The sequence below is a fragment of the Ictalurus punctatus genome, chromosome 23 (assembly GCF_001660625.3).
Source record: "Ictalurus punctatus breed USDA103 chromosome 23, Coco_2.0, whole genome shotgun sequence".
Classification (NCBI taxonomy): Eukaryota; Metazoa; Chordata; class Actinopteri; order Siluriformes; family Ictaluridae; genus Ictalurus; species Ictalurus punctatus.
Window position 1 is genome coordinate 2,636,606 of NC_030438.2, and position 15,539 is coordinate 2,652,144.

The 15,539-nt window shown below is 37.1% G+C and overlaps 1 protein-coding gene across 1 annotated transcript in view; it reads right to left on the bottom strand.

The window, feature by feature from the left end:
• Nucleotides 1–15,539, bottom strand: part of sema5a (sema domain, seven thrombospondin repeats (type 1 and type 1-like), transmembrane domain (TM) and short cytoplasmic domain, (semaphorin) 5A) — a 231,168-nt gene that overhangs the window by 54,329 nt on the left and 161,300 nt on the right. The window contains exon 16 of the mRNA XM_053674919.1: nt 15,072–15,219. Within this exon, the coding sequence (XP_053530894.1) occupies nt 15,072–15,219 (148 nt within the window). The remainder of the gene's footprint in view (nt 1–15,071; nt 15,220–15,539) is intronic.

Sequence of the window (15,539 nt, forward strand, 5' to 3'; positions counted from 1 at the left end):
CAAGCTCTAACTAGGCCACAAGCTGTTCATCTACTTTTATAATGATGAATGGACAACAAGGCCTCACTAAAATGCTAAAATTTTCATTTCAATGGCTTAAAAGGTTTTCATTAGATTATATATAGATTAGATTTTCACTAGAATATATATATATATATATGTGTGTGTATATATATATATATATCACTATATATATATATATATATATATATATATATATATATATATATATATATATCACTATATATATATATATATATATATATATATATATATATATATATATATATATATATATATACATACACACACACACACACACACACACACACACACAGTATCTCACAAAAGTGAGTACGCCCCTCACACTTGTGTAAATATTTGATGATATCTTTTCATGTGACAGCACTGAAGAGATGACACTGCGCTACAATGTAAAGTAGTGAGTGTACAGTGTAACAGTGTACGTTTACTGTCCCCTCAAAATAACTCAACACACAGCCATTAATGTCTAAACTGCTGGCAACAAAAGTGAGTACACCCCTAAGTGAAAATGTACATTTTGGGCCCAATTAGCCATTTTCCCTCCCCGGTGTCATGTGACTTGTTAGTGTTACAAGGTCTCAGGTGTGAATGGGGAGCAGGTGTGTTAAATTTGGTGTCATCGCTCTCACACTCCCTCATACTGGTCACTGGAAGTTCAACATGGCACCTCATGGCAAAGAACTCTCTGAGGATCTGAAAAAAAGAATTGTTGCTGTACATAAAGATGGCCTAGGCTATAAGAAGATTGCCAAGACCCTGACACTCAGCTGCAGCACGGTGGCCAAGACCATACAGCGGTTTAACAGGACAGGTTCCACTCAGAACAGGCCTCGCCATGGTCGACCGAAGAAGTCGAGTGCACGTGCTCAGCGTCATATCCAGAGGATGTCTTTGGGAAATAGACGTATGAGTGCTGCCAGCATTGCTGCAGAGGTTGAAGGGGTGGGGGGTCAGCCTGTCAGTGCTCAGACCATACGCCACACACTGCATAAAATTGGTCTGCATGGCTGTCGTCTCAGAAGGAAGCCTCTTCTAAAGATGATGCACAATTTGCTAGGCCAATTTTGCCGCAGAATAACGCGGTCACGCGCCCCTCCTGGTCTTAAATGGAAATACTCCCAGATCATTATAAGAGGTGACGTGCAACACAAGGGATCGCACCAAACCATATCAATCATTCGATTACGCATCATCTCACGTATACTTGGACAGACAAATAAGACTGTAGCTCGACTACACAGTAGCTCGATTATAACTGCCCATGTGAACTTACTTAAAGTAATTAGCAAAGACAGTGTGCAGTAATGTAGTGTTGATTTCCGACTCACTCACTCACTTTAAATAAAATCCAAAAAGTATTTTGGCTATTGCCATTTTTACCTGTTGTTGGTGTTGGATGGATGTGGACAAAGTGGACTTTAATTTCTTTATTTTTATATAATTTAACTAAGTCATATTAGATCACTCTCTAACACAAATTATGAGACAGGTGTACCTTGACCAAAAATTTCTATAGATTTTGTACCCATTGTTATTCTAAAATGTACACGACTAGAAAGATGTTTTAGTGGCTTTAAATTTTTTTGGCGGGATTATGCCCAGACCCCCCTAAAAGAGGCTTAGCTCGTTACCCCCCCTTCATAAATCTCTAGTGAAGTCCCTGATGTGAACATTAACTGAAGCTCTTGATCTGTACCTGCTGACTGGATAATTGCACAAATGAACATGTGTGTTCCTATTAAAGTGGCTAGTGAATATGTTCTTAATCTTGGAACTTTTTTCCACAGCATTTCGTAGTAGATTTGTAGTAATCCTCATACATTTACAGTTAATTCACTGATTTACACTGGTGCTACAATGTGCTTTAAATACAATTGGATGTGAAGCGCTTTGAGATTTTTCAAAAGTAATTGGGTTTTATAAATGTTTTGTAAACAAATTAAATAATAATAATTATAATTATAATTATTATTACCGTTATTATTATTATTATTATTATTATTATTATTATTAGTAGTAGTAGTAGTATTAGTAGTAGTAGTAGTAGTAGTAGTATTATTAGTAAATATAGTTCTAACATTCTTTTAGGAGACAAGAATACATGAAATAAAGAAAAAGAAATAACAAATAAAGTCTCAAAGGAAGCATGTAAGCCTTCATTCTCCCAGCTTAATGTCTGTTATGTGATTGGGGAGAAACAGCTAGTGGTTGACAATCGCTAGTTACTAAATTGGGTGGATATTATCACCACCATGTTTGTTGACTGGCTCCTTACCCAATTCTCCTTCTTTGCCAACATTCAGCCTCAGCAATATCTCATGGGTTTTCCCAGACCTCTACAGTACACATACTTGCGTTCATTGTATTACGGGCCTATTTTAAGTGGTACAATGTACTAAACTCAACCTGTATTAGTTTTGATTGTAAATACCGGTTAAACTTTTTAGACCTAATCATTTTTGATTCATGTTCTACTTATGCTTCTCAATAAGAAAATGCCTCTTAAAAAGAAATCAGGAATGACTAGGTGCTATTATCCACGCATTGCTCCAACAGCTGTATTTCAGGTTATGCACAGTATATTACACTGCTGCAGAAAACTAATTTGGATTTAATTAGGAAATCGCCCCCTCTAATAATCCCCAACTGGGCCAATCATGCACACTACACAGCGTGCTTCGAGCTGCTGATCCTCATTGAGCTGATTTCGCACCATCTGCGCTGTGTATGTGTGTGGATCATAATGTGAGACATCAGGCGAATCCAATGCACAACAAGGGAATCAAATTCAGTGCCTTGACCATAATGATACACAATAGGGCGAGACAGCCATATTCTCTAATCCTTCACAATATCTTTCCGACTATGGGTCAATAGAAAATCTATTGCTCTCATTATAGCTCTAATCCTTTACCCTGCCTTTATGTGGTCCCTAATCCTTTTAAAAATCCTTTATCACCATATCTCCAATCCTTGTTAATCCTTTCCCTTTGTAATCCATTCCATGATTATAAATAATATGACAATACAGCCACATTCAACTGTCTTAATCAATATCCTCAACCTTGTTTACACCGGTCTTGTATCTGGATTTTTACCTCATACTCATTTTTGAATGCAATATAGAAGATTACTCATATATCCTGTATGGAAGAATTTTGGTGCATTGACACTCGTTTCCAGAAGTCAACCTTGAGAACCAGATCCTTTTAAACTGTTTAATATAGCAGTGAGTCTGTAGCTGCAGCAAACACCATCCATTGTAGCCATATGCGCAAACTGCTAATATGCTACGTGTTTCTCGTGTACATCAACTCTGTTTAGCAGACAGGGACAATATGGAGCATAAGCGTCATGACATAATTTACTGTTGTTCACCGTGATTCGGGAAGATGGATGTATTGACACTCGAATAAAATCTGGTATACAGCTAAAATGTCTCCTAGGCCTCCCAAAGTGGTTTGAATGATTTGATTTGAATCTGTTTTAGATGTACCTTGGGTGCATTTACACCTCCTTTTGTTATGCGGATGATGGAAATGAACCCTATGCTATACCCTTCCACTTTTACACTGGAAAAAAAAAGAGGCTTTTTAAAAGTAATACATTTTCTTAAGTGTTTACACGAATTTAATTCGCTTACATGCATATGTCGTTTTAGTAACATATACTTGTTATTTTAGTTATATTAGCTTAATATTTTCAAGTAGATTTTATTACTGAGTAATTCCAATGATATCGAATGTTCCGTCTACCTAAATACATTATGTACGGAATCACACATAAAGTGTTATGATTATTTGAACAAAACATGTATCTCCATGGGTTCTGTCCTCCATAGAAAAGGGTTACCGGGTCCAGTTTCTAGCCTTGGGTCACACTCTAGGGGCACCTATTTATCACAAAACGGTATCAACTAATTCTTGTCTGGCAGAGGGGAAGTTTTGTCAGTTATTGCAATGTACACTCCGGGCAACCAGAATGTAGGGGCAGAAATTCTGTCAAGGCAGGGGCTGAGGCCCGGGGATTGGAGGCTCCATCCACAAGAGGTGGAGTCCATATGGTGGGGGTTAGGCCAGGCAGAAGTGGATGTGTTCCCCGTCGAGGAGACAACCCGCTGCACACTGTGGTTCGCCCTCACTCCTCCCACACCAAAAGAAGAAAGGTTATCTTTGAGAAAATTGTATGCATTCAAGAGTCAACTTTTTAAATTGTGGTGTGAGGAATGTCAGTTAGACCCAGTAAACTGCACAACAGCTACAGTCCTGGAGTTGTTACAGGAATGTTTCTCAGCAGGGTAGGCTCCTTCTACAATTAGGGTCTACATGGCTACCATTTCAGCCAGCCACGACCCTACTGATGGAGCCTCTGCGGGGGTAACTTTATGCATGGTGGCTGACGCCCATCTGCAGATAGCACATACCTTCCTGGAACCTTTCTGTGGTCCTAGAAGGTCTGTCAGGTACCATTTGAGCCCTTAGAGTCCGGCCAGTGGCGTAAGTCAAAGAAGTTGCTGGTCTGCTTGGCAGTGACAGTAGAGGTGATGCTGTGTCAAAGCAGCACATCTCTAATTGGATAGTGGAAGCAATGTCTATTGCTTATAAGGCACGTGGTCTCGCTATGCTTCTGGGCATAAGGGCTTATTCCACTAGGGGGGGTTGCCTCCTGAAAGGCTTTATCTAGGGGGTACCCTTACAGGATGTGTGTGCTGCAGCGGGGTGCGGCGAAATGCCATGTCACCTGACCACGGCAAGCCATAAATTTGCATGATTTTTCACAGACTTCAGATCATGCGCGGAGGTCTTCCCACAGTGTGAAGCTCACGCAATGTCTCGTTCCCTTCTCAGGGAACAGGGTTTTTTTTGTTATGAGAGATTCTGTAAGTTCTGTCACGGGAGAGTCCGTAAGTTTTCTGCTACAGGAGAGTCAGTAAGATTTACGCCAGTGGCGAGTTGTCTTTTGGTTGTCTTTTTTTCCCCCCAGACATTCCACAACATTAAATGTAACTATAAACAGATAAAAAAAAAAAAATGATGCGTTGTTCTTTAATAAATTATCACAGTTGGCAATTTCACAATTTTATGAGAGAAATAAAACAATTTGGGATGTGCTGTTATAGTTCGGTGTAGTAACACTACTGTTGAAAACACACCTCACTGTGTTTAATTTTTTACTCAGTATCCTGTAAAATGGTGTCTTATATGTATTATCATATAATAATTCATCATATCTTTTTTTGTATTTCTTCATTAAACTTTCCTTCTTATTCAGTTTCATCCTCTTGTTCTCCCTTTTCTCCTTCTCTTCTACCTCAAATCCCTCCCTATATATCCTTTTGTATAAATATTAGACCAGAAGAGGAATGCAGCTCAATTGGCTATAACTGCACTGTGTTGTTGTATTGCGCTCTTTGCCGAATACACATCCCAAAAGGAAGAAACACCTTCCTTTCCTCCTCACATACTTTATTATTTATTTCACTGAGATCCCCCAGTTGTACATTTCCTAACTCACAGGGACGCTCACATGCTTCTTCAAGCACACGCACAAATCAAAAAATGCCACATTGCACCAATAAAATGTAAAGTAACATAACCCCATCCATTACCTCAGAGTCCTCTGAGTGTATTTGTTATCGCTGCCTCACCCGAGAGACCAGCCAACTCACTGTGAACCCGCGAGACAAATAAGCTCAATTACCGAATCTGGCAAGTGCACACTGTGGCCCACGCAACACGATACACTCCTTCCATGATTGCCTGGAAAGCTTACATCACGCAGGAACGTGTCTGAATTCCCTTATGTGAAGAGCTTTCACTCTTCTCTTAGTTTCAATTAAACAAAAATCCACCTAAAGCAAATCGATGTTCAAAACAACACATATTATATAACTGTTTGGAATTTCCAGTTCTGCTCTGGCAAAATGAAGTTTAATTCTCAGTATAAGTGTCCTCTGACTGCGCTGCTACATTACTGCAAACACCGAACAAGGAAATGCAGTACTTTCTATTTTTCTTTTTATAGTAGAAGTTCTATCAACTAATATTAGCCAGCAAACCTTTATTTAATGTAAAGCAATGTAATCGAAATTGAATTTAATCCACTGTAATGTTATCTAATCTAAGACAATCGAATCTAATCCATTCTAATCTTACCCACTGTAGTCTGTTCTAATCTAGTCTAATCTAATGTAATTGAATGTGATCCAAACTAATCTAATATTTACTAATCAAATCTAAATTAACCAAGTCTAATCCAGTGTAACCAAATCTAACCAAATGCATCGTAACGTACAGTAATCTAAACGACTCTAACCCAATCTAATCTAATATATGGCAATCAAATGTAATCTAATCTAATCTAGTCTCATCAAATGTAATGTGGTGTGATCTAAATTAATCTAATCTTTACTGATAACATCTAATCTAATATAAACAACCATAATCTAATGCAGTGCAGTCTAACCTAATCTATGTCAATAAAAATCGAATCCAAATCTAGTATAATCTAAAATAATCCTATCTAATCTAAACTAATCTAACCCAATCTAATCTAATAAAATGCAATCTAATATAATCTAGTCTAATCAACTGTAGTTGAGTGTGAGCTAACTTGATCTAATCTTTACTGATAACATCTAATCTGATGTAAACAAACAATCTAATCCAATGCAATCTAACCTAATCTATGACAGTAAAATCTGATCCATTGTAATGTAATCTAACCCAATCAAATCTAATCTAGTCTAATCAAATGTAACTGGATGTGATCTAAATGAATCTAATATATACTGATAAAATCTCATCTAAACAAACAATCTAATCCAGTGCAATCAAACCTAATCTATGACAATTAAATCTAATCTAATCTAGTCTAATCTAAACTAATCTAAGCCAATCAAATCGAATATGTTATAATCTATGGCAATCAGATCTAATCTAGTCTAAACTGAATGTGATCTCAATTAATCTAATCTTTACTGATAAATTCATATCTAATGTACACAAACAATCTAATCCAATGCAATCTAACCTAATCTATGATAGTAAAATCTGATCCATCATAATCTAATCTAATCTAGTCTAATCTGAACTAATCCTGTCTAATCTAAAACAATCTTATATTAACCAATTGAATCTAATTTAATCGAATCTAGACAAAAATTCAGAGGGTAACTGCGGTGTACTTCAGTAGAAATTGTAGATGTAGTAAAAATTACGTTTCCATCAGCTGTGTGTCTGTGGCCGTAGGAGCAGTGACTGGTTTATATGGTTGAAATGTTATATATTTGATGATGTAATATCTGTTCGTGTTTTTTTTTTTTTTTTTTTTAATGAAATCTTTATTGCACTCGAAGTGTTGTGCCACCTGAAAGGAAAAATCCTTAAAGTTTATAGCATGAAGATACTCAGTGAAACGATCAACCAGCCTTCCTTTTTCCCCCCTGATGTATAACTGATTGCATCTCTTGCAGGAGAGACAATAAACAACTCCTGCAGTGATGCATGAGAAGCCATGGGTGACAAAAACCGATCTTTTGGGGCCTGTGATTTTACTAGCTGTCTAAATAAATCTGTATGTTGAACATCAAGAGTTGCAGACAGAACAGAACTTTTCCTGGTGCACTTTTATCTTGTTAAACGACGGACATTTCTTACGTACAGCTGCATGTTGCCGTGTGAACCTTTAAACAAAATCATTTAAACAAACGATATAATTGAAATCTTTGTATATTTAGGCATGGGTTCTTTTGTCCATTCTACGATGTATAACTGTTTATATTATTTAGCGTTTTTGTAAGGAGTCTCCAGTGTCAGTACTTTGTAACGTTTCAAGGATGAAAGGCTTTGTGGTTTCTCTGTAACATGACCAGCTGCATTTTTTTTTTTTTCTTATTTAAATACGCGTTGAAACATATCACGCCGTCTTGTTGCTGATTATTTTCCTTTGTATAACAGTTAGTTCTGGTCAAACTAACCTGATCTTTCAAGCGCCTTCCAAGAGTGTTTATATTTAGTATAACTGCACCGGCATGTTTCACTATGAGTATCACTCCACCTGTTTGTGTTCGACAATTAAAATTCCACTTCCTAGTTCGAAACAGTTACTAACACGTGCTAGTAGTCATGGCAAACGATATTTTTCAGGAAAGAGGTTTTTCATCTTCATTTTCAGATGAAAAAAGGAAGAGGTGACACCAATTTTACCAGAAGCACCTTTAATGGCATTCAATGTGACCTATAGCCAACATGCTGTAAAGTAAGCGTGTGGGAAAAACAGAACATGTGGCCATATTGTGTCCAAAACATTAGCTGCTTGATATTCATTTTTTGTTTATAGAACTGTTGTATAAAAGCAATATCACACTCACAATCTTGCGGTTATACTGAATATCAGGACGCCTTGGCTAATCACAGCCATGTTGATATTCTGTATAACCGCACTGTTGCTTATGCAATATTGCTTAAATAGCGGCATGCTCGGTCATGTTTTATTCTTTATGTAATGTACAAGTCAGGCTAACGTTGGAATATTTTGAAGAAAATTAAGTTATATTTAAAAAGGTTGCGACATTATTATAAAGAAGAAAATGTGGGTTCCGAGGCAAGACCGGTTAAAAAAAACACTAACATAATCAAAATCAAATGTCTTAACTTGAATGTAATCTTGAATGTAAGTACACCCCAAAATTCTCTAGTATAGCCCGAAACTGATTGAATGAGTCAGAATGAATCAGAATGAATAAATGTCATATGACATTAACCAATCAAATTGGTTTCCATTTTTCTCTCTGGCTTGAAATATCCAAAAGTTTCAAACCATTAAGTTAAGACACTTTCTTATGAAACCCGATCGATTTCTTTTCACATGGAGCGCCTGTGAAATGTAGGATAAGACCTTTCTAGCACCATGCATATGCAATTAGTGCTGGTTAATTAACACTACACACATTAATTCACAGCCAAACAGCAGGGTGGCATTTCCCTTATTGAATAAATCTTCCATCACATCCAGTCAGCTTCACCACTCTTTTTAAAACAATCAATTTAGGAACTTCATTCATTCTCAGAAGGAACATCTGGACTACTTTTAAAGACTCCCAGTGGTCATGGTTGGGGGAAGAAATGCGTCCCAGAAAGATGTAAGAAGTTACAAACAGATGTTATGCCTTCCCATTGACAATTATGTCTGACACATCTAATATCTGGAGAGGGCAGCAGGTGGTAATGATAGCATTAATTTCTACTAGCACATGGCTCTCGAGATTACACAGATCACACATATATTTAGCCAAACACACACACACACACACACACGGCACATGTCGTCAGATGGAAACTCGATGCACAGATATCAGTTAGCATGTTTCTCATATTTGTCTATTGTTATTATTTTAAATAAAGGAATAAATCTAAATAAATCTGTCATAATGACTTAAAAGCAAAGTTGTCATGTATATGTCTGTTATGTATAATATTTAACATTTTTTGTCAATGTAAACATATTTTTGCAAACAAAGGAATTACTTTGACTATTTACATTGCCCTTCACTGATATTGGCACCCTTGGTAAATATGAGCAAAGAAGGCTGTGAAAAATTGTCTTTATTGTTGAACCTTTTGATCTTTTGTTAAGAAAGTTCTCAAAAATACTCTGCTCTCATGTACGTCAAACAACTGCAAACACAACACGGGTTTATAAAAAAAAAATCTTTGTTAAATATACGTGTGCCACAATTATTGGCACCCATTTAGTCAACACTTTGGGGTACCTCCCTTTGCCAAGATAACAGCTCTGAGTCGTCTCCTATAACGCCTGATGAGGTTGGAGAATACATGGCGAGGGATCTGAGAGCGTTCCTCCAGACAGAATGTCTCCAGATCCTTCACATTTCGAGGTCCACGCTGGTGGACTCTCCTCTTCAGTTCACCCCACAGGTTTTCTATGGGGTTCAGGTCAGGGGACTGGGATGGCCATGGCAGGATCTTGATTTTGTGGACAGTAAACCATCTATGTATTGAATTTGATGTATGTTTTGGATCATTGTCCTGCTGGAACATCCAACTACGGCCCATTTGAAGCTTTCTGGCAGAGGCAGTCAGGTTTTCATTTAATATCTGTTGATATATGATCGAGTCCATGATGCCGTGTATCCTAACAAAATGTCCAGGTCCTCTGGCAGAAAAACAGCCCCAAAACATTAAAGATCCACCACCATATTTAACCGTGGGCATGAGGTACTTTTCCATACGGCTCCCTCTCTGTGTGCTCCAAAACCACCTCTGGTGTTTATTACCAAAAAGCTCTATTGTTTTCATCTGACCATAGAACCCGATCCCATTTGAAGTTCCAGTAGTGTCTGGCAAACTGAAGACGCTCGAGTTTGTTTTTGGATGAGAGTAGAGGCTTTTTTCTAAGGGTAAGGGACACCCTGGACAGGGTGCCCATCCATTGTAGGGTACAATCGCACAAACACTCACACACACATTCACATGACAAACAATTTAGACATGCCAATCAGCCCACTACTGATTGGATGTCTTTGGACTGGGGGAGCAAATTGGAACACCCGGAGGAAACCCCCGAAGCACAGGGAGAAGATGCAAACTCCGAGCACACAGGGCGGAGGTGCAAGGCAAACATGATAAGTTAACATGTTAGTGTTAACACTAAGCTACCGTCTTGGAAGCTCTTCGGTTTTACCACAGTGATAAATAAGAAAGGAAACTGACATGTGCAAACTCATGCTTAAAAGCAGAGAGAACATTAAAATCAACTTAAAACAAGTAGAACTCAAAATTAATAGCACTGATTCCTCCAACACCAACAAGTCTAGTCCTTCTGGTTACCCTTAAAATATACCTTCACCATATTTGGATAAATGCCTAAATTAAATCAATTCATTTTGGTGGTAGCAAGGATAAGACCATAGAAATCTTACATTTAACTACTAATTTTTGAGATGTTACACTAACAAGAATTCGCAACTGACTGACAATTAGACTGACAGACCAATGGCAAACCTTTTAAATAGCCATGGGCCTTGAGTTCCTGAACATGACCATGTATGTAACCTCTCAGTTGACAAACAGGAAGGAAGCTATGTAAGAAAAACTATTTCAGACATTTGACCATGATCAATTCTAAGACATAATCAGTTGGTTTATCTGGTAGTCTGTTGGTAATCTGCTGACTACAATGATAATTCCACATAAACCTTCAGCTGTTCATTCTTGAGATATCACACTAACAAGAATCCAGGATGGATGGACGGACAACCCAAAATCTTAATACCTCCACCAACTATTAGTGGAGGCATAAAAAGTATGACGAGTTTGTTTTTATTCTGAATATTGATTAGGGATGTCTGTAATTTTGCCACACACATTTATGAAAAAAAACAACTATAATTCAAAATACATTTTTAATGAGTTTCTCAACTGTTTAAGTGAGATATAATAATAATAATAATAATAATAATAATAATAATAATAATAATAATAATAATAATAATAATAATAATGTGTATAGAGAATTTTAAAGAAGTTTCTAATAAACATTGAAGTAAATGTTAGCCTTTTCTATCAATACAACTGCTGATTGGTTAAAGGTAAGGCAAGGGGTGGAGCTTCAACTAAGCTTCCAGACAACTTCCAGTACCAATTAATAAACGGCATCCACTCAATGGAATAACTATGAATCTGGTTTGAGAAATGACTGGCCCCAGAATAAGTGTAATCACTGTTGCACTTGCACTGCTTTTTATATGTGAATACATCAGCAGTTGACCGGAGCACTTCATTCTTGATTACACAATGTAATTACATATAGATGAGCCGGATAACCCCAAAAGAACCCCAACACTTCTCTGTAGAGGAACGATGAATGTCTGTGGCATATAATGAAATGGGATTGAGCAGCAGAGGACAAACTGCAGCATGTATTGACCTCTCAGTCATGCATTGACCACATCTGTAATTTGTTGCTTACTTCTTCTGAGAACCTCTTTAAAGTGGAAATAAATTGAAGTGGGTGGCAGCCCAGATGTAGGAAGTAACATAGTCCAAGTCCAATTACTTTACTTTGTTATTGTACTAAAGTCCGTTTTTTTAAGTGTCTGGAATTTGCTTGATTTTTCTTTCACCTTAAATGCTTGTTTTTTTACTTACTATTACAAAAAAAAAAAAAAAAATCTCTACACTCTCAACATTTTCAAACACAGCATCACTATATTTATCTATAGTCATATATTTGTTTGTAATCTGACAGCTAGCTATGAGCATTCAACCACTTTGGATCGTCATTTATTGTTAGTCTTAGCTAATGTTTTCCAATATGTCTCTGGTTCTTTGGTTCCTTGGTGAAAGGGGCACTAATTTACAATCATCACTGTGGGATTTGTGGCAGAGGTCTTTTGTGTTCTTGTGAATATTTCTCGTATTTTGACTTTCATATTTTCCTACTTGAATTTGAAGCTTGAATTCGAATACTTCAGCTTTTTTGTATTGAGATGCAGGGGAAGCTTGTATGAAGGAGAGAGAGGGGATAAGCCCATGTCTTTCAAAGCTAAAAAAAAATAAATAAAAATAAATAAAAATCAATATAAGGTACAATTTTAGCATCCACTCGTCTTATTTGTTGTTAAAGAGCAGTATTTTGGATTTTTGTGAAACCAAGTGCAACAGTACCTTCAATGGTAGTAATAAAAACAGAAGAGATACAGTTACCTGCAAAACTATTGAAATAGCAAGTCCAATTTACTTTAATACCTTTTGGTTTGAGGTAAAAAGGTGGTTATGAGATGAGAGTTTAGTATTTCAGTCCCCCCCCCCCCCCCCTTTTCTATCAGGCCACCCAATTTTTAGGTGAGCAAAAGTATAAGAACAGATAAGCCTTGGAGTAAATTAAAGTAAATAATACTTAATATTTGGATGCATGTACACTGCTTGCAATGACTGCATCAAGCCTGTGACCCAATGACATCACCAAAATTGTTGGTTTCTTTTTTTGTCATGCTTTGCAAGGCTTTTATAACAGCCTCTTTCAGTTGCCGGTTGTTTCGGGGAGTTTCTCCCTTCAGTCTCCGCTTCAGGAGGTGAAATGCTGCTCAACTGGGTTAAGGTCTGGCGATTGACTTGGCCAGTCTAATACCTATGATTCGCAGATAGTCGTGCTTTTTCAAGCTTTCATTTCTTAAATAAATTAATACCAGATAGATAAATACCAACATTTAAGCTGTTTTCACTTGAATGCAAGCTTTCCATTTTTTTCTTTTTTTTTTTTTTTTTTTTTTTTTTTTACTGTTTGTCATCTTTAACAGTATTTTAAGTATTCTAAAACTGAACCTCCAAACGTCTAGAAAATCAACACCACGCACAATATAGTTGTCCGCACCCCTACTCTGTCTGCGTTAGTTCCCAGAATAACTTTGTTAATATAAACCATGGCCATGCGAAAGAGGCTTAGCTGAAATCCAAACCAAGCGAGTGCCTTTGAAAATACAGTAAATATCACACAGCAAGTCCACATCTGGGAGACCTAGCCTGAATGAGATACTCTCTTCCCATCATCCCTGAGGGCAGTTGACATCCTACTAGCAGAGTAGCCTTCAGACGGCAAAACAACACACAATTGTACATGCCTGAGGGCAAAAACTGGATGCCTGGCATTTGCAGTGGTCTTCCTGGAATCAATGTCAAAATGGATTGCATTATACTAGTGCAATATGCACCTTCTAATAATAGAAGCGCAATCCCTCAGTTCCTCTATCATAGCAGTGTAGCAGTGACCTACAGAAATATGAGATGTGTGATATTATTGGGATTTACTGTTTTAAAAATAAAAGTGGAACAGTACTGAAAATATATATATTTTTTCGGTTCAGATTCACATTCAGGACATTTTTTTGGCCGAAAGTAACACTGTGAAATAAAAGAGTTTTAAAATGACTAGTAAGCAACTCTTATGAAAAAAAAACAGTTACTGCCATTTTCACCCACCTGTGCACACCATGGATATACAAACACTTACCGGCCAATTTAATAGGAACAATCATGTGGCAGTAGCAGAATATGTAAACCCATGCAGATACACGTCAAGAGCTTCAGTTCACATCAAACATCAGAATGGGGAAATGGGGTTTGGGAAATATGCTAATTAGAATCACTGTGTGATCTGTATGCATTTTTGGGAATGTGCCAGATAGAAGAAGCAGAATCCATGTAATTATTTAAGGCTGAATAAAATGAAAATAACATGCTAATAATCAGGGGAAATCATATCTTACTTCATAAAACCAGATCTCCCCTTCTTTTTCTCTTCCTGCAGCAAACATTTAGTTCTTCATCAGCTTTAACGTTGATATCTCTATGCTCAAAGCTCACTAGTAGCATTGAAATAGTAATGTGAAAAAATACATGATCCTGATTGGTCAATTGTGTTTCTCGCCATAGCAGCTGGTAGCCAATTAATCGCGATTAAACAAACTAAGCGACGCATTCGTTTCACATCTGATGTGGTTGAATATAGAATTGCATAATGAACATAATTTCTATAGTATACAATATACAGTATAATTATATGAGATATACAATTATCTGTGTTTTATCTGAGTTAGGTTAAGCACATAAGAATGTCTCTGTGTGTAAGTATCTGAGTGATGTTTCGAGAAAAAAAAAAACATGCCATTTTCTAATTTTGTAATTATATTTACATTATATAAACAGATGACTGCTCATTTTATAGCACAGAGATCGAACATTAACACGGTGGCCAAGGAGAGAGAAGAGAATGAATCATCAGCGACTGTATCTAGGTCTGTACTATGTATATTTATGGCACACACACACACCTGTCATGAGGAGCATAGATAAGTACAGTATATACTGCTTTTTCAAAATACATTCTAAAGTTTTAGGAGTAGTACTTTATATTGTGAGAATGTGTTGTAAGAATGTTAAAAATGTCCCAAATTAACTATCATCATAACTGCACCTCAGATTGTGTGCATCAGGTGAGTGACATACCATGCTGCATCCAGGACATTCGTTTCCATTTTCGCAGACCCTGTGACGAGATTGGATGCCACCACCACATGGCACCGTGCAGCGTTCCCATGGTGACCAGGCTGACCAGTAGATGTGTGGGGGGCATGGGAGGTGCTCATTACAGTACCTGAAGGAAAATTTGAAGATTATGAAAGCAATTGTAGTGTTATGTTTAGGCTTTATATAGTTAGCAGTCTACTTGGAAGAATATATCATAAATCAAACACTAATAAATAGCTGAAAAAAGTATAAGCTGAGGAAAATCTATGGAATATAGGGTAATAGGCTGCCACTGTTGGGCCCTTGAGCAAGGCCCTTAACCCTCTCTGTTCCAGATAATCTGTTGATTGATAATTTAAACAAGCTAAAATCAAACATCAAAATAGAATAAACCAAAGGCAGCAATGTTTAGCTGGAACATTTTCTAAGCCAAAGAAAAACTTAGAT